Source organism: Sinocyclocheilus grahami, unplaced genomic scaffold (assembly GCF_001515645.1).
Source record: "Sinocyclocheilus grahami isolate Dianchi unplaced genomic scaffold, SAMN03320097.WGS_v1.1 scaffold706.1, whole genome shotgun sequence".
Taxonomy (NCBI): Eukaryota; Metazoa; Chordata; class Actinopteri; order Cypriniformes; family Cyprinidae; genus Sinocyclocheilus; species Sinocyclocheilus grahami.
This window is the reverse complement of record NW_015505885.1, coordinates 85299-111476: the sequence shown is the minus strand read 5'-3', so window position 1 is coordinate 111476 and position 26178 is coordinate 85299. Positions and strand designations below refer to the sequence as shown.

The 26178-nt window shown below is 39.6% G+C and overlaps 1 protein-coding gene across 2 annotated transcripts in view; it reads left to right on the top strand.

The window, feature by feature from the left end:
• The window catches only part of LOC107559937 (peroxisome proliferator-activated receptor gamma coactivator 1-alpha-like), a 43751-nt gene that overhangs the window by 1568 nt on the left and 16005 nt on the right, over window positions 1-26178 (top strand). Inside the window, exons 2-7 of one of the 2 annotated variants that reach the window (XM_016243967.1) lie at window positions 3122-3301; window positions 20514-20708; window positions 21477-21599; window positions 22319-22658; window positions 24545-24590; window positions 24768-24841. In XM_016243967.1, the coding sequence (XP_016099453.1) occupies window positions 3122-3301; window positions 20514-20708; window positions 21477-21599; window positions 22319-22658; window positions 24545-24590; window positions 24768-24841 (958 nt within the window). The remainder of the gene's footprint in view (window positions 1-3121; window positions 3302-20513; window positions 20709-21476; window positions 21600-22318; window positions 22659-24544; window positions 24591-24767; window positions 24842-26178) is intronic. The other variant, XM_016243966.1, reaches the window with a different exon arrangement.

Below are 26178 nucleotides of genomic sequence, written 5' to 3'. Positions count from 1 at the left end.
TCTCTCTCTCTCTCTCTCTCTCTCTCTCTCTCTCTCTCTGTGCATGTGCTCGTGATAAAGCATGTCCGTATTTTTTGAGAGGAAAGGGGAGAAGGCTTTTAACAAGATGTCGAGGCAGAAGCATTTGATGCATGTGATTTTAAATCTGTGACAGCGGAAGGAAGGGATTTGTGTCATAAATAGATCTAAACTAAATCAGACACCGATGAGCAAGTTTGACGAGCGAGAGTCTTCTTTGATTTCAAACTGTGCTGTCTCGTCTTTTTATTTTGATTGCTTACTGCGACGTTACATTTCTGTCAGTAGTACCGAGAGCAATAGGATTTGGGAAGCGGTATCAGCCGTCACGGTAACATTTCATACAATATTTGTACAAAATAAACATGTCACTGTTCTCTATCACTCTACAGCAGCCTCCGCCGTTTGTCAAAACTCTATACACCTGTGCGCACAGACTCTCCGCGAGCTGCTGCTGGTTTAGCCTCCGCTTCGCCTCTATTTTACTCTCAACATACTCAGAGATATGAAGTACAGTAGCTGGCCAACCAGAGGGCGTGGCTGTCGGGCTCCTCCCCACGACGGCCCGCCCCTCCCCTGCCTCAGCCAATCACAGAATTGTTTGTTTTCTGGTTGGTTATGTTGTTGGAAATGCAGCAAACGCAATGCACACAGCTGAACACGCACTTTGGTTAGATTTATGTTCACTTCATTTGGTTGTTAGGCTAGTATGTTTAATTTTTAAATATGAAACCCAGATTAGCACTACACTCTAAAAAATGCTGGGTTAAATACAACCCAGTGCTGGGTAAAACAGAGACAAACCCAGCAATTGGGTTGTTTTGACCCAGCGGTTGGGTTAAATGTTTAACCCAACCTTCTGGGTAGTAACCCAACCGCTGGGTCAAAACAACCCAATTGCTGGGTTTGTCTCTGTTTTACCCAGCACTGGGTTGTATTTAACCCAGCATTTTTTAGAGTGTAGTTATTACATTTGTTTGTGAAAGGAGTATGTTTTGCATGCTAGACACAAAGGTATCAATTATGTAGCAAAGTTACACTCTCTGTGAATCAAATAAAGGAAGAGTTATTGGTTACATCAGTCACACACTGTGCAAATGGACAGGTGCAGAGATTTGAGATATGATCGGGCATGCTGTGGACCAGTTTGTCAAAGTTTTGACTATAAAAACTGCTAAACTGATATAATTAAGTGTGTGAAGTATTTTGGAAGCTCAAATAGTTATTATTATTATTATTATTTATTGAAATTTATTGTTTTACTTTCTGTTTTTTTCGTAGTTCATTTTAGCCTTCAAACAGTTATGCCCAAGGAACAATTTGGAAGTAACTTCATATCCTTTTTTAAAAATGATGCCATCTTGAATACCAAACTGCCTCAAATGCCATAGTGCCAAAGGTTTCATTTCTATATTATGTCAGATTTATTAGAGGTAATGAAACATGACTATGTTGCTGCAGGAAACTAAGCATTGTATGCATAACGTTTTAAAACTTGGCAAAGCATTATTAGCCAAGTTGTACATATTATTGGATTTAAAAAAATGAAAAGCAACGGGGGAAAAAAATATGGGCTTTGGCTTAAAAAACAAATCAATAAAAGCAATGGAAAATAAATAGGTTTGAGAACGAAACCTTTGTATGTTTGCTTTTCAGTAAAGCAGTGGCTTTTTATATCTCACATTTGATTTGTCATCATTTTGTTTGCATTAAATAAATGGGTTTGCCAGCTTATTCCAGTAACCTTTTTGTATGGAGACTGCTGTCCAGATACAAGGTGTTGTAGAACCTGACCAGCATTGAATGATTTCATATCTGTTGATCACACACTGTAAAAAATGACTGTGAATTTAACGGTAAAAGACTGTAAAAATGCTACAGTAAAAACCTGTTAAATGGTTAACGGTAAATTCCCCTACTATATATGGTAAAAAACTGTATTTGAGATTACATGTATTGCACATAAATTTTACGGTAGTATACCGTTTTTGGAAGTGAAAATGACCGTATAATTTACAGTGAATAACCGTAAATTGACATTCTCAGAATTCCCTGCGTTACATTTCAAATTTGATGTTTTTTTTGTTGAAATGACTGTTTCTTCTTAGTTTTTTCTTATCAGTTTTATATATTAGGGTTGTGTGTTACACCTAATGTTGTTAAATGAATGTTTATTGCATTATTTCAGTTTCATGTGTGTTACCGTGATGGTGTTTAGTGTTTTAATATATTATTAGACCTTCTATATATATTATTATTTAAAAGCTGCATGTGATGGGCTTTGGTTCATCATGTGACTTTCTCATCACCACCTGCATTGGGTGGTTATCAGTGTATTACAAAGGTACAAAACAGATTTCAGTACTTCAATAGGTTGGTATATTAACATTATATCAGTTAATGAAATTACGGTATTTAACTGTAAATTTAAGTTAAAACAGTAAAACCTAAAACGTTGCTACCGTATTTTTCACGGTAAAATTCTGGCAACCACAGCTGCCGGTTTTTTACCGTAAATTTTGCTGATTTTTTTTTTTACAGTGGCACTATTAGCAATTTGATACCGTTTATAATTTGTGTTTGAGATCACACAACTGCTGCAAAGAGTGAATAGTAAAGGTTAACAAATGGTACAACAAGGTGAATTCCATTGAACTAATTCTACTCAAACTGGTCCTGCAAGTAGATTACACCATGCCATCATAACTTAATTGAATAGTGTGTGTGAAGAACGGTAAAATTCCGGCAACCACAGCTGCCGGTTTTTTACCGTAAATTTTGCTGATTTTTTTTTTTTACAGTGGCACTATTAGCAATTTGATACTGTTTATAATTTGTGTTTGAGATCACACAACTGCTGCAAAGAGTGAATAGTAAAGGTTAACAAATGGTACAACAAGGTGAATTCCATTTAACTAATTCTACTCAAACTGGTCCTGCAAGTAGATTACACCATGCCATCATAACTTAATTGAATAGTGTGTGTGAAGCCATGAAATATGTGGCTTTTTAGGAAACTGAGCACTCATTTTTACAGAAACACTGAATGAAGATGGTTAACATCTTAGCAAACATGTGCTCAACAATCTCTTTTCTCTTTCAGTGTGCTGCCTTGGTTGGTGAAGACCAGCCCCTTTGCCCTGACCTGCCTGAGCTTGACCTCTCTGAGCTGGATGTCAGTGACCTCGATGCAGATATTTTTCTGGGCGGACTCAAGTGGTACAGCGACCAATCAGAAATAATTTCCAGTCAGTATGGCAATGAAGCATCGAACCTGTTTGAGGTAAAGAGGGTCATGCGGTGTTTTCTTATCTGATTGTGCATGCTTGTATATTGTAAAATTAGATATGATTCCAGCCTCATGCAGTTTATTGCGCAAGTGAGGAATTCATCACAAGCTGGGATAGTCAGTCAGTGCAGTTTATTAGCTAAAAACAGAGCTTTACTCAAAGGGAATGACCATTTATCCATGCTATCTGATAATTGGGGTGAGGTATTATGATAAGCACGCAACCTTTGTCCAATACTGAAGATCAGTGTTTGTACCTTTTACTACAATCTTGGGTTTGAAATGCTGAAATCTATGGCTGTTTATATGAGCTTTCCTCCTGATGTTCCAGAGTAATGTTCAGTAATAAAAGAGAGCAACAGTGTCCGCTCACCTTTTTCAGTGGCCTTGGTTCCGGAAGGAATTTTCTAATTCAGTTTTCCCATAGGGATTTTTTTTTTAAAGTATTAATTTATGAGTTATCAGTCTTAAACCAAACCAACCAATTACAAACTTGGATTTGAAGAAGAAAAAAAGTATTTGAAAATTAGTACAAGCTTTTTACACTCTGTGGTGGTAATGGTACCATTTCCCAATGGACAAATCAGTCAAAATCTGATTCATTGAACTCTACTGAACTGATGTTTTTGTTTATTATGCAACTAGTCTGCATCCTCACCTTGATCTAGAACACTTTTAACCGGCTTGTTCCTGCCCGGAGTTGTCATGTTGAAAAAGGGAAGAGGTAAAACTTTAAACCTGTTGCACTCGCGCTTCTTCGTCACTGACAAAGAAAACAAAGTCCAGAGGAAAAGAAATGAGGCGGCTGAAACAAAGCAGCCCTGGCCCTGGCTAGTTCGTTATGTCTTATCTGGGCAGATAGAGAAGAGAAATGATAATGCTTGCAAATCTAGTTCAGGGTCTGACGCCCGATTTGGGGTTTTGTGTCATGGTGTGATTGGGAATTCTTGAAGGACTGTGTGAAACGCTTACCTAGACCGTGTGGTGGGAGCATGATTTTATGGGGCCCACAATTACGGGTGGCAAAAATTATACTGTATGTGGGTGCATGTTAATTAACATGGCAATACTTTACATGCATTACTGCACATGTAATAGAAGCATATTTGAAATTATTTTAGATATAGTAGGTTTCAAAATGTTTTTGTGGACCCTGATTTAAAATTTCAGTTTAAGCACAATGTGCTAAAGCAGCTGATCCTAGTTCAGTGAAATGGGACATGTGGTGTCAATAGTGATGAATGTGTGTATTGGATATGCATTTCCAATACTGGCCTATGTGGGTCAGTACAGTGCCCAAGAGCAGCGTGAAGACAGGTTAATGAATGTCCAGCTCTTGTGTAAAGCTAGATTCATTGAACTCTACTGAACTGATGTTTTTGTTTATTATGCAACTAGTCTGCATCCTCACCTTGATCTAGAGCACTTTTAACCGGCTTGTTCCTGCCCGGAGTTGTCATGTTGAAAAAGGGAAGAGGTAAAACTTTAAACCTGTTGCACTCGCGCTTCTTCGTCACTGACAAAGAAAACAAAGTCCAGAGGAAAAGAAATGAGGCGGCTGAAACAAAGCAGCCCTGGCCCTGGCTAGTTCGTTATGTCTTATCTGGGCAGATAGAGAAGAGAAATGATAATGCTTGCAAATCTAGTTCAGGGTCTGACGCCCGATTTGGGGTTTTGTGTCATGGTGTGATTGGGAATTCTTGAAGGACTGTGTGAAACGCTTACCTAGACCGTGTGGTGGGAGCATGATTTTATGGGGCCCACAATTCCTGGTGGCAAAAATTATACTGTATGTGGGTGCATGTTAATTAACATGGCAATACTTTACATGCATTACTGCACATGTAATAGAAGCATATTTGAAATTATTTTAGATATATGTAGCGAATTTAGCTCACAACAAGAAATATGAATAATTAACCATAACTAATTATGATTAATTATTAATATTTTAGTGAGAGCCGGCTCGCATTCCACAAGGTTGTAAATGTATCGGGTTACCATAAAACCAGGGTCTTGTTCGGCGTCCTGGGGTGTTACAAAGTATTTGTGAAATCTAGCTAACAAAATATATATTGTGTGTTGGAGTGTTCCAGACGCTACATATAGTAGGTTTCAAAATGTTTTTGTGGACCCTGATTTAAAATTTCAGTTTAAGCACAATGTGCTAAAGCAGCTGATCCTAGTTCAGTGAAATGGGACATGTGGTGTCAATAGTGATGAATGTGTGTATTGGATATGCATTTCCAATACTGGCCTATGTGGGTCAGTACAGTGCCCAAGAGCAGCGTGAAGACAGGTTAATGAATGTCCAGCTCTTGTGTAAAGCTAGTTGGCAGGACTTTTTCTTCTTCCCGTTGCACTCATCCAAACCCCTGGCAATGTTTTCTTAACCTGTCTGACTGCAGTATAGTTAATGGGTGGCCTGGCGAGTTCTGTGATGTCACACAACAAGCAGGCCACACACGGACATAGAGACTCAACCGCCTGTGCTGTTTAGAGTCTGAGAGACCACAAGGCCATGTTAATAGCATTTTTAACAGTTTTGCATTATATGTCTTTAATGGTATTCTTTGATTTGTATCTATACATCACAAAAACAGTAAAAACCCATGTTTAATAGTCAGAAAAATTATTTTTTTAAATGTAGAGTTTATTGAACCATTAGACAAAATATAACAAATAAATTTGAACTTTGGTGGACATTCTGGTATTTATATAGTCAAAAAGTAATATGAAATTCTGATAGCTTTGTAGGCAAATAAAATAAATCTTTATAACAGAACAGACTAGTTACATAAAATGCATATAAATATCATTTGTCACTCTATATTTCAATAATATGCCTTAGTAAGATATTTAATGCTTAGCTTTATGACCAAAGCTCTGTAGTTATAAAACATGTAATGCAAGGCAGTACAATGATAATTGAGAGATGAACGAATAAACATTCCTCAAAAGCCTGATGATCATATTTGATACATTTTAACATGATTTTTCTAGAAAAATATGTATGGATAATCAAGTATATCAAGGTTGCATTTTGAAATATTACTAATAGTATGAAAGTTATCATTAAGTTTACTCAATAAAAATCATTAAATATTTCACAGCAAAAAGACACATGATCCACGACCTGAAGATGGACTTTTTAAAAAAAAAAATATAATTATACTTTACAAAGTTGACAAAAACAGTATGAACCATAAATCAGACGACAGAAGGCATGTAATAGATTGTGTACAAAAGGGTTTGAGCAAAGTTTTGATCATGCTGATAACTTAGAGGCCTTTACATATCAAATAAGTGACCCTGGACCACAAAACCAGTCATAAGGGTCAATATTATTAATTGTTAGGATAGGACAATATTTGGCCGAGATACAACTATTTGAAAATCTGGAATCTTAGGGTGCAAAAATATCAAAATATTGAGAAAATCGCATTTAAAGTTGTCCAAATAAAGTTCTTGGCAATGCATATTACTAATAAAAAATTAAGCTTTGATATATTTACAGTGGTCAATTTACAAAATATCTTCATGGAACATGATCTTAACTTAATATCCTAATGATTTTTGGCATAAAAGAAAAATCTATCATTTTGACCCATACAATGTATTTTTGGCTATTGCTACAAATATACCCCAGCGACTTAAGACTGGTTTTGTGATCCAGGGTCACATATGATGCAGGCTTAACATGCAAAAAACTGAAAATTACAGCTACATATACACAAAAGCACCATCAAATATGCTTACGTATATTTGGATATGCACAACAGACACGCAGCTTTAGCACACACTTGTAAGCGACATGAAGCTTTTCTCATGATTATGATTCATCATTTTATGTCTTACGCTTTCCTGACATTTTGTACATGATGTTCCATTATTGCAGGGCCGTGTGGGGCAAGCCGGCAGGCAGATGAGAGTGAGCGATTGCAGCAGGCAGGGAAACGCAGCCTAGAGATTTCGTGTGACGTGACGGCTTATGCCTTTCAGTGGAAGTTCAGCCCTAGTTATCAAGCCCATCTCAGGGACTAAAATGGATCTCTGGAGGTGGGGGCCGACAGGCAGCTCGCTCTGCCCCAGGGAGATGGCCTGACAGCGCGGTCAGCCTTTCACCAGCAGCCGCTCTCTCGGGAACAGGGCCGTGGGGAGCTTAGAAGCACTCAGACATGTAAAACCATGTTTTGAGTCAAATAGATTTACTCTTTTAGGCATCGGTTGAAAGTGTAGGGCTGCTACATTTGATTGAGCTGCTTTTATTCCGTAAATGTAACATTTATTTCTCATGCATAGTGATAAGTGTTAATCTGCGCACAAGTTTATCATACAGTATGTTACATTTCGTACCTTTTATGCAAGTTAGATAGCATTTTTTAGGTCAATCCATGGAAGACGCTTTCATTTTTAGGCTGATATAATAAATATCGTAGCTTGTGCTAACAAAAAAAGTACTATTGTGTTACAGTGATTACATGGCACATGGGACTAGGTGGGCGCTAAAGTTTTTTTTTCTCTGATTGGTGGAGATTTCTCTGCAGAATCATGAGCAATGTAGTTTTTCATCTGGCATTTCGCTGTTAAATACTATCAATTAAAAAAAATAAGTTGAAATAATGCTGACTGAGGCTTCAACAAAAATATAGCATTGCTTAAAAGCCTCATAACACAGTAGGTCTCTCTTTAATGGCTTTTAATTATCGCTTAAAATCAATTCCACTATGGAGAAAATTAATGCCATTTTTACGTGGTGGTAATGGTAGCATTTCCCAGTGGACAAATCAGACAAAATCTGATCCACTGAATTTCACTGAACTCACCAGTGCTGTTTTAGTTTACTATAAAACTAGTCTACATCCTCACCTTGATCTAAATTGTCCATTTTTAACCAGGGTTGTGATGTTGGAAAAGGGAAAAAGTAAAACTTGTTGCATGCATGTGCTTCTTCATCACTGACAAAGAAAGCAAAGTGCATAGGAAAAGAAATGAGCCGGTTAAAACAGATGAATGTGAATCTCACTTCATATCGTAAGTGCGATGTACCAGGTGAGCTACTGAGCAAGTTTACTACACACACAAATGACGTATATAGAGATGATTATGTGATGCAAAAGTTACAATGTATTCGTTTACAAATCATGCACTATGATAAAAGTGTTTTGAGGTCATGACATAATATTTTGGAAGGAACTGCATGAAAATAAATCTTTTTTTTATCGATAATCTGCCCCATAATCATCATTTGTGTGAAAAGGAATAACAGTTGCTAGTGTTTTATTGCCACTAGTCTTTATTTTAGCTGGAAAATTAAGTGAATAGTATGCATAGGTACGTTTTGTTCTAGAGTTTTACAAAAATGAATGTAGAGGCACGTATTTCCAGTAAGCCTATGTTGTTTTTTATTACTGATTATAAATACATAAAAAATATTTCTATTAATTTATACTAAACACTTTAAGGTATACCATTGTCCAAACATGACATTACTACGATACCATATTCAAAACACTATGGTATGCAGAATAGTGAATGAGCAAAAATAGCAAAATTGAAGAAGTATATAACCATTTCCACTTAGGCATTAAGTTGGCTTGATTAGCAAGTAAAAATGGTGTTGGAATATTAATATGTTGTTAGTAAAACGTGCATTTGTTTGCAGAATAACTTTCAATTTTCAGCCATCAATTCAATGTAATTCTGTCCTAAACTCCAACAGTTATGTGCCTAAAACATGGCATAGGGATTTTAAGCAGAGGTCTAGTCCTAGATGTAGTCTTGATCGCTCTCTCATTTGATAAATAGGTAAACAGGTGACCGGAGTGTAACATGCTGTCTTTTTGGATGGCCTTTAGCTCTGAATCCAGGCTAGAGTTCTTGCTGCTAAAGACTGTACTGTATTAGGTCACCCAGGGCTGTTCGGTCGGGTCGTGTGATGTTTATATCCAAACATGAAACTATGCTGCTAGCGAGTGTTTGGAATTACAACTTGTTCATGGAGTGAAAGCGCTTGCTGTGCTTTGTAAGGTGACTGCAGTTACCGATGACCGGTCAAAACTTTGACCTAGCTATTGGAGATGAGCCAAAGTGTGTATTTGTAGGTGTGTGTGTTTGGAGGGTCGGATATCTACGTGTGAAAACGACTCCGCAGATTAATTGCTGAAATAAATCCCTCGCACACTAAAGTACACACATTCACACTTACACATAAACACATCCATGTAAACAGGTCCTATTTGCTTCTTGCTCGTCTAGTAATTGGTAAATCTATCAAACAGTCAAAGAGAAATCAAGATCAAATCAGCCAAATGTACTGTAGGTCTCTCACAAGACAGAAAAAACGCTCACAAGCACATCCACGCCGAGACACACGCACATGGTGTTAACGGTGACTGCTGATGGCTTCGCATTTTTAATTTGCAAATTTATGCTGACATTTGAAAACACACCATCAGTTTAACTGCACAAGTTCAGCTGGGCCAAGCATATTATCATTTTGTGCTGTATAATGTGATTTCCTCAAGTGACACACACACACACACAGACACAGGTCATGTTGGTATTGGTGGTTTACCGGGACTCTCCATAAGCGTAATGGTTTTTATACTGTACAAACTGTATTTTCTATCGCCCTACACCTAAACCTACCCCTCACAGAAAACTTTGTGCATTTTTAGATTTTCAAAAAAACACCATTTAGTATGTTTTTTAAGCCTTTTGAATTACGGGGACACAGGTAGTGTCCTCATAAACCACCTTCATATTGTAATACCTGTGTCATACCCATGTCATTATACATATCTGTCCTCATAAACCACCCAAACCAGCACACGCACACACACACTCGACACATTGACTTGGCCATGCTTCTCGAAGCGCAGACAGTTTACATGTTGTCAGGCATCAAAAGCATCACTAAAGCTGCTGCTGTCATTTTTCAAGTGTGTTATTTATCACTAGTATTCATTCATATTTTGAATTAGCTTTTATTTTGATATTTTCAGTTTTCATTTTTTTTTTATTTTGTTGCGTGATTTTGTCATTTTTTAATATTTCCTGTACAAACTGTATTTTCTATCGCCCTACACCTAAACCTACCCCTCACAGAAAACTTTGTGCATTTTTAGATTTTCAAAAAAACACCATTTAGTATGTTTTTTAAGCCTTTTGAATTACGGGGACACAGGTAGTGTCCTCATAAACCACCTTCATATTGTAATACCTGTGTCATACCCATGTCATTATACATATCTGTCCTCATAAACCACCCAAACCAGCACACGCACACACACACTCGACACATTGACTTGGCCATGCTTCTCGAAGCGCAGACAGTTTACATGTTGTCAGGCATCAAAAGCATCACTAAAGCTGCTGCTGTCATTTTTCAAGTGTGTTATTTATCACTAGTATTCATTAATATTTTGAATTAGCTTTTATTTTGATATTTTCAGTTTTCATTTTTTTTTTTATTTTGTTGCGTGATTTTGTCATTTTTTAATATTTATTTTTAGCTTGAATTTCTTTTTATTTCAATTTTAGAACTTAAACCTATTTAGTATATTTATGTCAAGACTCCATCCTGCTCCCAGAGGGCTTCCTTCCTGCCGAGTTTAGCTCCAACCTACTCCAACACACCTGCCTGGCGGGTTACAGTAATCCTGATGACCTTGATTAGCTAGTTATGGTGTGTTTAATTAGGGTTGGAGCTGAGCGCTGCAGGATGGTGGCCCTCCAGGAACAGGACTGGACACCTAGGTAGTAAATTGGTAGTATTTTTCCCGTCCATGAGAGTAGTAGCATTGGTGCCACCATTGGTCAGTGAAGATAATTGCTTAGGGCTGTTTCGTCACAATTTTGAAATCTGTTTCTCATATGCAGCGCATCAAAAAGAGTTGGGCAATTTCGCTGCCGTATCAGGGCGACCTCTTAGTAGCAATAGTCTGGAAATGTGACAGAGCCCTGTCATCAATAAGGAGCCTCTGAATTTTTGGCGGTGAAGCTTGTCAAACAACCGTAGAGAGAGTCTGAAATTCAGCGGGCATAAGCAAATATATTCACTTTGCAATGAAGGAAGCGGAAAAAAAGCAAGGGAGTGCGAGGAGGAGAGAAAGAAGAGGGAGGGTAACATCACTTGTAGTTTGAAAATAGTCACCGCAGGGCATGTTTGGAGAAGCACAAGTTAACATAAAGCTTGTTGCTCGGCTTGCTTGCGTACTCTTGCATTCTGCTTCTTTCTCAGGCTCTGGTTTCCTGTCCTGTATTCATTTCTATGCATCTGTCATCTTTCTCTGTCCTCACAGCCATTTTGTTATTCTTTCATGCTTGCTTTCCCATCCCTTGCTGCCTAAAGCGGGGGTTGCATGTGAGATCTTTCTTCAGGGGCCTGTAGCCTCAGCTGATCTTGATTCTTTGCCACCTGATGCTCATCACAGAACCAATTTAACACCCCACACACCCCTACAGGGGAGAGAGAATGGGGGGGATTTGTTACCAAGGGAATTTGAAGTCTGTGCTAGAGAAAGAGTAGGAAAGAGTATTTTAATTATTTATTTGTGCCTTTTATTGGCATTTATTGACATAAAATACCTTTTTTTGTTAATATTAGTACTAAGGCAACGAAATTTCAGCAACCCAAAAAAATGTTTTTAAGGGCTGAAATCGCGGGGGTTGCATGTGAGATCTTTCTTCAGGGGCCTGTAGCCTCAGCTGATCTTGATTCTTTGCCACCTGATGCTCATCACAGAACCAATTTAACACCCCACACACCCCTACAGGGGAGAGAGAATGGGGGGGATTTGTTACCAAGGGAATTTGAAGTCTGTGCTAGAGAAAGAGTAGGAAAGAGTATTTTAATTATTTATTTGTGCCTTTATTGGCATTTATTGACATAAAATACCTTTTTTTGTTAATATTAGTACTAAGGCAACGAAATTTCAGCAACCCAAAAAAATTTTTTTAAGGGCTGAAATCATTGACCAAAATGGTGAAGTAAAATTGGATTAATTGGATTAATCACTGCGTACATCACTTACTACATTTTCATATTGCATGTATGTTGCAAATGCATGTTGATAAAGTGCAAAAAGCACAGAAAAGTCAGCACACTCTTCCTCTCTAAATATATCTTGCCACAGACTTGCTCAGTTATTTTAGTCGAGTATAAAATTAAACTTATTTTAGCGCAATGCTTGATTGACAAGTGAGTAGGCGGCCTTTTACTGTTGTCTGAGGCATATGAGGACAGATTAGCATTTACACTACAAACACAATGTGGTCACATGTGTTTCCCTGAGTGAACCGATACCATGCTATTCTTTGAAGTACCATGTAAATACCTTGGTATATGAAGTACCAAAAAGTTTATCTGATGCTGTATCATGTTACAGCCACAACAATTCTGCCTGTAAAATTTATGTTATAGATAATTCTTTACCAAGACTTTATATCTGCTTACAAATCTTATCTAATTCCTTCAATCTTTACCTTAAGCTTTGACCTTAACACATATCTCCCGTGTGTGTGCGGCATGCTGGTACTGTTCAAATGGCTGTAACAAGGTTTAGCTTCCTTTGCTCTGGGGCACACTGTGTTCTGCCAGTTTAGTGTCAGCTGACAGCCGCTACCCAGAACAGAAGCACCACAGGTGGTGTCACACATGAGACCGTTTTTCCATGTCTGAGGGCAGGTTACACATGGGGTTTTCCTTGGACATGGTGGACATCCCCTTAAATCATGTTTTATGAGTCTGGCTCAGACGGATAGTGCCCTGATCTGGTACCAAATTTCATCTGAGTTGTGATAAATATCCTACTTGAACAGTACAACCAGTACTACTCGAGGATTTAATGATGGCTTGTATCAGGGGTGGGGAAACTTGGCCCTTCCAGGCCACTTTCCTTCAGAGGTTAGCTCCAACCCTAATCAAACACACCTGAACCAGCTAATCATTGTCTTCAAGACTACTAGAAGGCTAGAGGCAGGTGAGTCATATCAGGGTTGGCTCAAATCTCTGCTGGAAAGTAGCCTGGAAGGGCCAAGTTTGCCCATTACTGGCTTATATTATGCTTGTATGTTCATGCTTTGAACACAAGCTTCGCATTATTGACAGCATTGACGTGTGCAATCATCCAAACACACACAGGCGTGTAGTCGGTACAGTAATATTCACATTTTGTAACGTGTCACCAGTTGTAAGTGCGGGATAACCATTGTAGGCTATTTTTAGTCTGGGACGTTAATCTCTTCTAAGAGCCTTTTAGGGCCTGTCTCTTTCTAACCTGGCCGGAAACGCTAAGCCAATAAGCCCCAGGCGTCTGGCTCAACTCTAGGCCAGGAGAGAAAGTGAGTCCCGGTACAGGCGATTCCTGGATTATTTAATACTTCAGCATGGCAGGGAGGGGGAGTTTGGATCTCTGAATTCCAGGAATGCTGGTTCTTTTAGGGCTTATGCACTGCAGGGTACAGAGTGTTTCAGACGTAGCTTAGTGGCGTGATATTGCATGATTGTATGGAGGAGGTAAATTAACAAACAAAATGCTACATTTCTGCAATGAAGAATGAGCTGATTGGGTGCATTGCAGGAGATACATTTGATGCATGCTCAGACTTGCATGAGCACTTTTGATAGCTCTGTCTGCCAGGTAAAATTAAATGATGTAACATATATTCCCAAAGTTTTGATTTTGGATAGTTTTCCAGTTGCAGACAGTCTCATTCTTCCTCCCAGCTATAGTTCATCCTGCATTTCCATGATATTCATCAATAATATAAAGTGTGAACGTACATTGAGAGTAGGGGTTGCACCGACTAGTCGACTTCAGTGCTCTGCCATGACGCTTTAAGCTTAACGTTGACTAGTCGCTTGTCCTATAGCGGGCGCAACAGGATAAAAAATCTTTGGAGGACTTCCACATTTACGCCCGTTTCCAAACAGTTAAAATGACAAATAAATGCATACTCTGAAAGTGCTCCACAAGACATGTGAGATTATATTACTGGATCCTCGAAATTGAACGGGAGAATGCACGTTTTAAACCGCTTATTGTACAGGTAGGTAAGTTAATCGCCGTTCTAATCTAATGTGCTGCTACACTGTAACACACACACATTACAGACAGATCGCACGCGCACACAAAATCATTCAGCGCGGAAATGTATTGTCAACACTGTTCTGTGATTTTTCAATAAAATAGCTTTGAAACTGAAAAGTTCAAGCATATCTTTCTTAATGAATAAATCCTACAGCTTCTCTACTAGTAGAGAGACGCTGCCAGGTAGAATTAATTCACACACGCAATCGCTCTCACTAATGCATTCATATGAATGTAATATTTACTGTGCTACTTTATCTGTATCTGATTTAGAACGAGCAGAAATCTGTGAGAAACATAACGACTCAAAGACAAAAGAACTGTTAAAAATGAGTTGTTACAGGAGCAATAGCCATGTGGGCAGCGCTGTGTCATATGCCATAGCTGTGCACAAGGTGTTTATCACAGCTCCAGACTTATTTGTTCATTAATGATGTCATCAGTGACTAGTCGACTTCGACTCAACTTTCATCACATAAAATCAGAAGTCATTCAACCCCTAGTTGAGAGTGATGCATCCTTGTCACTTTTAGTTTTTCAGTGGTAAAAAGATGTAGAGTGCTGTAAAAAATACTATTTTTTTTAAATAACTTAGCATCTGCCTTTAAGTGAAGAGGTGCATCGCAAAAGCAAAGTTAGTTTTGGTTGGTGTTTTAATTTTCAGCCCAGCCCAAGCCAGACCTTGTAAAGGCTTGCATGCATGCATTAACACAATGCCTTCGAAAGTGTGTAAATGTGAGCATAAATCCTTATTTCTTGGCATAAATTAATTTAAGTAATTTGCAATTACTTTTCTATATATATATATATATATATATATATATATATATAATTTTTTATTACATAATTATGGCAATATATACACGTAACAGTCAGGCGTGCTCCTTTGGCAGCTGTAATGTCTGACTAATGGATTCAACTTGATCCAGTATTTTTTTTTTTTTTAGATTATTGGGTCATCACACCTTATACCTTTACTGATTAATTGCAGTTAAGCTGATAATGAATTTGTGTGTGTGTGTGTGTGTGTGTGTAGAGACAGTTTTTACTCAGAAATCAGAAGTTTAGAAATTATTTATAAATACCTCTAGTATTTTTATAGGTTAAAGCTGATATTGTCTAAAACCCATCTAGCATATTTCCAGAATTTACACACACACACACTTATATATATATATATATATATATATATATATATATATATATATATATATAAAGACTGAAAAGGGAGAAGAAAAAAAGCATAATGGGAATAATCGTCTCACAAAGTCAAAGTCTGATAGATCTTCCCTCACCTACTGGAGATTGAAGTCAAGGTAAAAGATAATGGATTTATTTAGTAATCAGCAAATAGCTTTTATCCAGTGGGTTGAGAGCAATGCTGTAGGTTCTGATAAGATCATTTGCTTTCAGGTATTTTGCTGGCTACTGTACTCAGCATTGAGTGTAAATTGAATAGCATGACCTTTTGCAGCCAAATCAAATTGACTGCATTTCCACACACATTTGGTGGTTTCAATTACCATACATTTTTTGATATTGGAGTCTGTAACCTTACTCGTTCCTCATGGATACTTGTCCGAGAGCAGGTGTTTGCGATAAAACATGCATGCATGTAAGCACTTTTTTGCCCTCTGCCTTCCTACAGATGCAACTGACCCTTGTGCAGTTAACACATGCTTTATTATAGAAAGAGTACTGTAGTTTTGTCTTTCTCCTCTCCTTTGTTGTCGCTCCTCTGCAAGTTTGGTGCCGGTGATGATGTGTCCTGCTGCTCAAATCAGGGTGACAAATGATGGGCCGCCCCGCCGGTGTGCTGCTCATAAGCCTGCCAGCAGCCGAAAGGTCAGAGGGGGATCTGGAGGTTAACAAAGCACTTTTAACAAGAGAAAAGGGTGACTTTATGTGCTTAAATACCAACTTTATATGTCCATGTTTTCTTGTTTTCACATGCATGGCAATTCCTGCTGCATTAGACTCTTTTTCCTTTCATCCCCCTCTTCCTGCTTGCTTGTATTTTCTAGCACATCATAGCATGATCATCATCCTGAATATGTTTATTCTCACAAAAGTTTGCCTACCTCTGCAGATTTGCCACCTCAGACTTAAGCGAAGTTCTGTTTGCATGCACGTTTCAGAAAGGAATAACGAAGTGTGTTTTTCTTTTCTCCGCTACATTAAAATATTTAGACTCCAGCTCTTTAGGAATCCGAGCACCCTAGTGTCAGCATTATTGGATGAGTTTCTAAAATAAGCAGTGCATCAGTATGTCTGAGTACCGAAAACTAAGTTTATTCTAATTGAATTAGAAAGAGAGCTGTGGACCATCTGTTGCACCACAGCTAAAAAACAGCATGCAAACTCCTCTTTCTCTCTTTATGTTCAGTGCATCCATTTAGATAATGTCAGTTGTTGCTAGCCTTTTATTTTTCACTTTCAGCTCTTTCACTTTGTGCACGAGAGCAATTATTTCTAGGTAGAAATTGTTTTTTGTGGGCACTTGCAAGCACATTAATTTATCAGTATTATATTTTAATTTCCCTCTTAACTATGTATTGTTCTGGTTGTTTGCATACAAAATAACTTGTACTTGTTTGCTGATTAGTTTGATTACGGCCTATTCAAGCTTCTGGTCCAGACAGAGTCAGGGGGGTGGTAATGTTGGTGCGGGTTATGAAAAGTTAATCTTTGCCATACTCTGTCTCTCCGTGAGCATTGCCTCTGGAGCAGGCATGCCTTGGTGCCCAGCTTGCAGGATCATTTGCAGGGGAAATGAGGTTTGAAATAGTTCTGGTGATTGCACTGGCAGAATCCTATTTTTGAGTATGACATATGACTGCTGTGCCATGTACGTATACTGTGACAAGATCTGGTTAGGCTTATTGAAGAAGGCTTACAGTGGAATGTTTTTGATAATGTGAGAGAACAATATTATGTGTGACTTCTAATATTCATGATGTCTTTTATTGTTTTTATTGGAGTTCTGGATTTGGTCAAAATGTATTTAATGACATGTATTCTCTCTCTTCCCACCCACAACACTTATGACCAGGCACAGACTGCACAGTGCAGAATATACTAATGAGAGACAATATACTAATGAGAAGCCACCTAAAATGAGAAGTAAAGAGACCTATCATTCTGTTTTTCCATAAGTCCTATAAACATTCATGTTTTTTTTTACTTTTTTCAAAACTATCAAATGAGGCTTTGGCTTTGTCCAACTATCATGCAACCAACTTGCTTTTCAAGTTAAAATTTACAGTTTATCTTAATTGCAATTCTGCATCTTATTTACTAAATCTATTCAAATTCACGAGTTGAATTGAAATGTAAAAGGCATTCTTAATTCAATTCTGAATTGTGTACAAACTTTGCTTGCTTCACAGCTCGAAGAAGTAAAATTATAGTCAAATAATGAATGGAGTAAAAACAATGAACATGCATAACCCGAGACGTTTCCCTTCTAGGGAACTCACGCTTACACTTACTGCGTCCTCTAGCGGACATAGCTGAATATGGCTTGTCCCACAATCTCACTAACTCCGTGTGGAGGTCAGGAAGCAAGGGGAGACTCCTGGGGGAGGGGAGTTCATGTGAACAATTAATCTTAATCTATTTTTTTCCTGTCAGATGAAAACAAACTGTTTTGGTTTCAGAGAGAACAAAAAGAGAAAGAAAAATACATCAATCTTCACTTTAACCTTTTGCCACTCATTCTAGGCCATTTAATGTCTTTGCGATGGTGCAATACTTCGGTTGTAAAATGTACTCTGAGTAATTGACTTTCTAGGTTTTATTACTGCAGAGTTTTCCCTCTCTGTCACGGTGGAGATGCAAGACCACATACTCGATCAAAATACGAAACTCACATTTTGCTCTTTTTTATATTATTTCGTTACCTGTGGGGTATTCGCTCAGATCCTCAAATGATATCGGACCAATTTTTTTCTAGCCACAAAGATGGAGTAAAAGAAAAGGACCATGCTACCTGTTATCAGTGGCATAAGTTATATCTCAGGAATACAATGGCTTAGGCAGACCACAATAAAAGAGTTAAAGCAAGGACAATTTCAAAGACAGCCTGTCTGATAACAAAAGAGCGTGCCTTATAATGAATGACTGGTGAGCGCTGGCATGCCTCTGAAGTACTGGGGGAGGGAGGGGAGCTAGATGGAGTGTAACTGCCGAGCGCTTGCCAGAGTGTTTTATGGCTAATTGAAGCATTTGTGGTAAAACAGCCATGAATGGCACCCTTTAGAATTAGACCAGGTTAATATATTGTGATCCCACAATTAGCCCACGATTGTTAAGATCTGTTTAATTCGGTGGGGTTCATTAAGCGGAATGGGAAAGGTCCTATCTATTTTTCTTCCCTTCTTACTCAGACCATTTCTCTTTAGATGCAATCGATGACTGCGGACATGGCTCCAAAGGTTGCCTGGAAAAATCCAGCCACTCTGGCACTGGGCTGGATGTACTGTGCTAGTGTTGGTTACACTTGGAATTATGTGCCTGAATGGAGGACAAAGGTTATTGGGTTTGTTTAGTAGAATACCGAGAGATAACCAATGTTGAAAGAGGAGTGCCGTTTTTGGCAGAACTTTTGATTGCTGTATAAACCCTGGAGTACCTTCTGTCATGCTAGATAAAGTCTGACTGTGAGTTCACACTTGTAACGAGTAGTTTTACTAACCGTTAGTCCTTATTTGGGTGCATTCTGATACTGTGAAAAAAAAAGAAAAATCACCAAATGAATAAAAGCTTTCCTCTATAAATCAAATGATGAGCATCTATGGGAAGTCATCCTAAATTACCAAGATTATAATTAGCTTGAAGGAAATGCTTAATGTTATTGCCCTCTGTTTTAGTGGCTGCCTGGGTTTTTATGAAGTTGCAGAAGACAAATTGAGGGGGGAAACAGCAAAAGCATAGCTCATAGAAAGGGCATTTTTAGCCAACTATTAAACAGCAGGTTAAGTCACAGGCAATGATTTCTTTATAGCCGCTTTACGTCAGAACTTAGGTGTCCCTGCAAATTAGGAAACATGTCCCAAGGAGGTCATTATGAACTCAGTGAAGCCGGGCTTAGCATTTTCCTCCCTGTCAGTGGCTAATCAAACATTAGCACTATCAGTACTTAAATCTCTTAAATGGAGTGAGATAAGTAAAATGGCCTTGTTTTGATGTCTCAAAAGCAGCTCCCGTGAGCATATGAACATGATGGTGTGTAATCGAGAGAAACTATTAATAGAAAAGGAATCAATCGGGGTGATCGTTGCACATGGGACCGGAGGCTAAGCAATGCAACACTTCTATCTAAAGAGGACAGTCCCCCTGCAGCCACCACGATCGTGCCCGAATGCTATCAGCAAGCGATACTAATCCTGTGGTGTGCATAAAATGATTTGTTCTTGTTGGCCTGCATGCACCACGTCCCCCAGCAATTTTGGTGTTTATCTTCTGCAATTGCTAAGTCCCGTGGGTTTTGGTGCTGGAACTTCCAGTGCCTGCGACTTTTCCACAGCCACCGCTCCATAGATACTGCCCCTCCTGCGTTACCATCTGCAGAAGAGACAGAGACGGAAACATCAAAGAGTTTAGCATTTAGCATTTGATTCTGTAATCACACTTCATATGCTCAAAAAATTGCATCTATTTCAGTTCACAATAAGGCTGCTTATCTATGGATTGCCAGCTTGAATTTGGTTGATGAGCCAATTGAGACATCTGAGTTAGGGATTGGAAGAACTTAACTTCCCTCTTATTGTTTCTTACCTCTTTGTCGCTACTTCCCTGGGTAGTTGCTGTGTGTCAGCTCAGTTAATGGGTTTCTTAGGGGAGATATTATTTTGGTCCAGTAAGCTGCATGTTTAATGTATGACTGACAGTGCTGACTCATGTGGCTTAGGCAATTTGTAGTTGAAAGAGAATTTGTAGTAAAAAAAGAGTGTATGCTGCAAAAAAAATATTTCCATCCTCTATTAGCGATTATGGAGCACTGCTCCACCCAGCCTGAAAACAGACAAAATCTACTACTACTCCAAACTAAAATGTCCTATTTTCTTCCACTGTTCTTTCTCTATCCCCGTTTCTTTTCACCCCTTAAGAAGATAGATGAGGAAAATGAGGCCAACTTGCTGGCAGTGCTCACAGAAACCCTGGACAGTATCCCAGTGGACGAAGACGGGTTGCCTTCGTTCGAGGCCCTGGCAGATGGGGACGTGACCAATGCCAGTGATCAGAGCTGTCCTTCCACCCCAGACGGCTCGCCACGCACCCCAGAGCCAGAGGAGCCTTCCCTGGTAAGAGACCCTCCCCATCCGTGCGTCCCTTGTGCCTAATCCTATTTCACCATGAAGTATGGCCCTCTCGTTCTATTTCCTTCGCTCGCTCTTTCTCTGTCCCACTGTGTTTCACTTTGCTCCCTCTGTCTGGTCTTCACTAACACCAGATAAGGGGATGCTGCAGGCCTATCACCAAAAATGGGTACATACTCGCCAGACAGCAGCTCTGGCAGTCTCTTATTGATGTCTGCGCACAAAACATAGCCACAGTGCTCTTGAAACAGCACATCTAAATAGATCAGTGTTCCTGAGGTGTTAATTGCATTGTTCAGTACTGCAGAAAGGAACATGCACAACACTGTCAAGCTGAAGCAATGGGAAATATGCTGAAAGAATTAGTTTTAATCAAGTAGACTATTTTAATTTACATTTTCTTTAATAAACCAGCAGTAAACAGCAAACTAATTGAAATCCACCTTGCAGTAACGTTTGCAGTAACGTTCTGAGCATCACAGAAAAAGCATTGCACCTTCTCTGCTTTACATGCTGCCACACTAATAGTCTGATATATCTGATTCATAGCCTGCCAAGGTCATGGGTTTGATTCCCAGAAAATGCATGAACTGATAAACTGTATACCTTGGATGCAATGTAAGTCACTTTGAAGAAAGCATCTGCCAAATGCATAAATACAATGTAAATTAAAGTATTGCTTGGAGATCTTTGCAGTTTGTTTAAAATTCATAGCTGTAATCCCTGTGATCTGTTTCTCTGCTCTGTTTGTAGCTGAAGAAGCTCCTCCTGGCACCTGCTAACTCCCAGCTCAGCTATAATCAATACCCAGGTGGCAAGGCACAGAACCATGCAGCCAGCAACCAACGGATCAGACCAACACCTGCTGTTGCCAAGGTAGCGGCTCGCTGCAATTCTTGCATCAAAAGTCCTGATGTGTGAGCTCATCTGCTAGTTCCATGTAATTTTTCCTTTCTGATAAATTATACAAATAGTCTGCTCCCTCCAGGGAGCTAAAGCATGATTAAGTTGTGTGTGTGATAGAGGGTTTGTGGCTGTCTCATCTAAAGTTATGTTACCCTTGATGACGTTCAGGACTTCTGAATGGCACCTTCTCATTTCCATGAAAAAAGAAAACGCTAAAATGTCTTGATAGAATTAGCATTGTTGGTCTCATTGTCACAAAAACCATGATTTATTGCCACAGGCCCAGTCATGTTGTAAACTAGTTACTAGTTGTAAATTATTAGTTATTTGAGGTGAACATCATGCATAATTCTCTCCCCTCCACACAAACATGCTCACGCACATGCGCAACTCTCTTTGAGGAGTTAATTTTCCATAATGACTTTGACTCCTCTGTTTCTGGAGCTCTGCACATGGCAGGGTCCCAGAGGACACCGCCGTCTCCTCCTGCTGCCTGCGTGCAGATCTTCCTGGAGCTGTTCCAAGACCTTGTAATTAAGATGATGGGCAAAGCACACTCACATTGCCTTTTGGGAGACTAAACCACCTCTGCGCTAACCCCCTGTTCTAATCTCCCTATGTTACCAGTGTCCCCTGTTACATCCCATGCTCATTCTGCCCCCTTTTTCTCTCTGATATCTGTTCTTTAGACAGAAAACCCTTGGAACAGCAAACCACGAGGGGCCTGTCCCAACCGGTCTGTGAGACACCCTTGCACTGAGCTGCTCAAGTACCTCACCTCTAGCGACGAGGCCTTCCAGACCAAAGCCAGGGAAGCCAAGAGCACCTGGACAGGTTGCGGCAAGGACAGGGGAGGGGCTTGCACGTCCTTCTGCTCATCTTCTTCCTCTCCATCGTCCTCGTCCACCTCCTCTTTCTCCTCCCTGTCGTCCTGCTCCTCTTCCACCACCTCCAAAAAGAAGACGTCCTCTGCCTCCCCATCATCACAGCAGCAGCAGCAGCAGCAGCTGGCAGTGCAGGCCCAGCGAGGTGAGAGCCAGGCAGCCGGCACGTGCAGTGTGGCTGGTGAGGGGGCGGGGAAGTGGCGGCGGTGTACTCAAGGGGAGCACTCCGCCCCCGTTGCACTGTCCCACGGAGGCGGCTGTGACCATACCTGCTCCGGCGAAGAGGGGAGGCCACCAGGCCTGCAGCCAGGTGTTGACCCAGGCAGCTTGGCCGCTGCCCGCTTTATTAGGTATATGCACTCTTACTCTCTCCCGCCTAGAGAGACGGGTCATGCAGGCAGCTGTGGTCATTGCCTTGAGGCGGGCGGCTTGGCTGAGGCTGGCTGTGCTAATAGGCACGTCACGGTGACCATTAGCAAAAGGAGGCAAGAGCTAGAGCACCCCATGCTCAGTCAGCTGCTCACCTCCAGGCCCAGGGCGGCCCGTTACCGGGCTCACCTGCAGTTGCCCAGTGTCCCCCAGAATAAAAGGCGAGACCTACCTGACACCACTTCCAGAGTCCAAGAGTGCCACAGAAACTTAGAGCAAGTTAGTCGTGAGCACCCTAGAAAGGCACCTAGCTTACATGAGCAGGCATTTAGTGTGGCTGACCAGAACGATCTTGAGTGTTCAGCAGAGCTTAAATTAGACCTAGAGAGCTGGTTAAGCATGCCAGAACAGGTGACAGGGTACAGCTTGCATGATCTGGTGGGCCAAGCTGGGGAGGATGTTTTTGATCATGTCATAGGCAGCCCCATCTCATTCTCACAGGGTCTGCCAAGCCCATTGTTCCCAGACTCTTTAGTTCCAGAGCACACGCCCTCCGACTCACAAAAACAGGCACTCCGCAGGCACCTTGATGACCAAGTCCCACCAATGTTAGGTAATCATTGCTGCATCCCTGCCCCTCCTCCTTTGCCTCTCCTCCTTTAACTGCTTACCAGTTTGACCACACACTAACCACAACGCTAACACAAACCTAACATTTACTTGGGAGCAAACACTGATGCAGTTTCAAAGCGTAAACCTCTGAATTGGCACAAACCTTTGTCTGTAGATTAATTATAAATGAAAGACGGGGAACGCCTGCAACACTTTGAACTATCACGTCGCCCAATTTCAAACTCAGATCTGTGCTGAAAAGCTTCTTTCTCAGGCTGCCATAATATAGCTGTCTAACTGAGAGATACTCCCTAGCTGCAGTTGTAGACGGTCGCAGCCTCAGGCAACTGCACACGCTTCCTTGACTCTTCTTTCTTCCTCTGCTTTGGTTTCAATTGCATGCAAAATATCTTCTTGTTAGAGTTAATTTTAGCAGTATGAAACATTTGTTCCGTTCTTTTTCATGTCATAGTCTGTTTTACATTTTCTACTCATTCTTACTGTTGGAATGTGGTGGACCTTGTATGATGGGCTGGGAAACTGAACACATGCCATCACTTCATCCTGCCTCACAAAGTATGCGGTCAGATAAAGACAAATCTATGGGGTCAAGTTAGTCCAAATATTGGTTGTACCCAAAATTTCTGTCTGGCTGGAGAGTCATCTAGCCTTTCAGTGCAGGGTTGGATTTGCAACATCATTACTGTCACTGATTGAGTCTAAGATATTTAGTTGTAGATGTGGACCTGAAATATCTTGGGCACAGTGTCAAGTCAAGTCAAGTCACCTTTATTTATATAGCGCTTTTAACAATACAGATTGTGTCAAAGCAACTGAACAGCATTAATTAGGAAAATAGTGTGTCAATAATGCAAAATGACAATAGTAAACACTCATTTTTCAGTTAAAGACAGTTCATCATTGAATTCAATGATGTCATCATCCAGCTCAGTTCAGTTTAAATAGTATCTTTGCAATCATTTGCAATCAGTGAAATCAAAACAGTGTGAACTAGTAAATTAATTACCCATGCTCCTTTGTGTTCTGCAGCCAAACCAACCATCTTGCCACTTCCTTTGACCCCAGAGTCTCCAAAGTAAGTGAGAGAGTTTTTGCACAACTTTTGTAGAGCAGACAAAATCTGAACTAAAAAAAACAACAAAAAAACACCAATGATGAGGCATTTTGTTAATTTCATTTCCATTTGTAAGCTTACACAAACACTTTCATCAATCCATCCCTGTTCTTATTTTTGTGTGTGTGTGTGTTACAGTGACCACAAGGGATCTCCGTTTGAGAACAAAACCACTGAACGCACATTGACTGTGGAGATCTGTGGAACCCCAGGTAAACAAACACAGGGTTTATCTCGTAACCAAAAAAAGAAAATGAAAATTGTACTTAAAACAGACAGATGAATGGCACAAAAGCTCCCCGTTTCCTCCGTTTGTCTGGTAGTTAATCTTGCATGGTTTTTTGTTTGTTTGTTTGTTTTTGTCATTAACTAGTAAAGATAAAATTTCTTTGGCCAAGGGAAAAGTCTCCTACAAGCCTACCTTGGTAGTTTAATTAAAGCGAAAGGTTCAAGGTGAACTGATGGAACATGTTCACATTTACACAGTCCTTCATTGATTACTTTTTTCATTCTTTGGCTGATTTATTGGAAAGTTTCAATCTGCCCCTTTGAAGAGTTAATATTCTCTCTTTCTCATTTAGACTCTAATGCTTTTTGACTGGGCAACTTGCTGCTTCAATACATCAGAGATAAATAGTTGTGGCATTGTTATTGTTTTAATTGGTTTTACCAAGCAACTTGGTTTTGCCGATATTATCTGGATCTTTTTTTTTTTCAGAAAGTCTAGCAATATGATTAGAGACATTAAGGTAATTGCCTTTGTTAATTCTGCTATTTATGACAAGGGCCATTTGTGATTTTTATGTAATTTAAAGGGGAATATATATGTTGTTCAGATGTTCAGCTGTTCTTTTTAATAGTCAACTTATTTTCGAGTTATCGTCATAAAAGCCCTGTAAACTTTGTCACAGGCACGAAGGTACATATTTCATTTCATCAAGCTGAATGCTCACTAAAAACTGACACAGTCATCATGTTTTCAAGTAATTTCATGTTTCATTTTGATGTGACACAAAGCAGTGATATCTAAGCAGGAGAGTTGTTTACTTTATAATTAGTCAATAACGCCATAATTTTCTTCATCCAGGCCGAGAGCTCGCATGTAAACAAAAGGCAGGATTTATCACACAAACCAATCACATCCAATCATAACCAATCATATCCAATTATAGCGCGACGGAGGCATTGCCTCCTCTCATGTGACTTTCCCCCATTCATCTCAATGAGCCTCCAGAAAAGTCACAGCACGCTTTAGGGTCTCTGTAGAAAATCTATGGACCGAAGGGAGGCAAACCTCTGGCTGTAACTTTTCCTGCGGGTGTCGCTGTTGGACAGTGTTACTTTATAAAAACGAGTGACTTTTAGACTTTTAATGTCATATTTAGTCATATTTGCATTGCTTTATTTTTGTAATATCGATTATTTTTTCATCCACCTTTGAGGAGAGGAGACACTGCCTCCCTTGTTAAAATTAGTTTGATGATCTGAATCTTTTAAGTGTGACAAATATGCAAAAAATTTAAAAAACAGGAAGGGGGCCAACACTTTT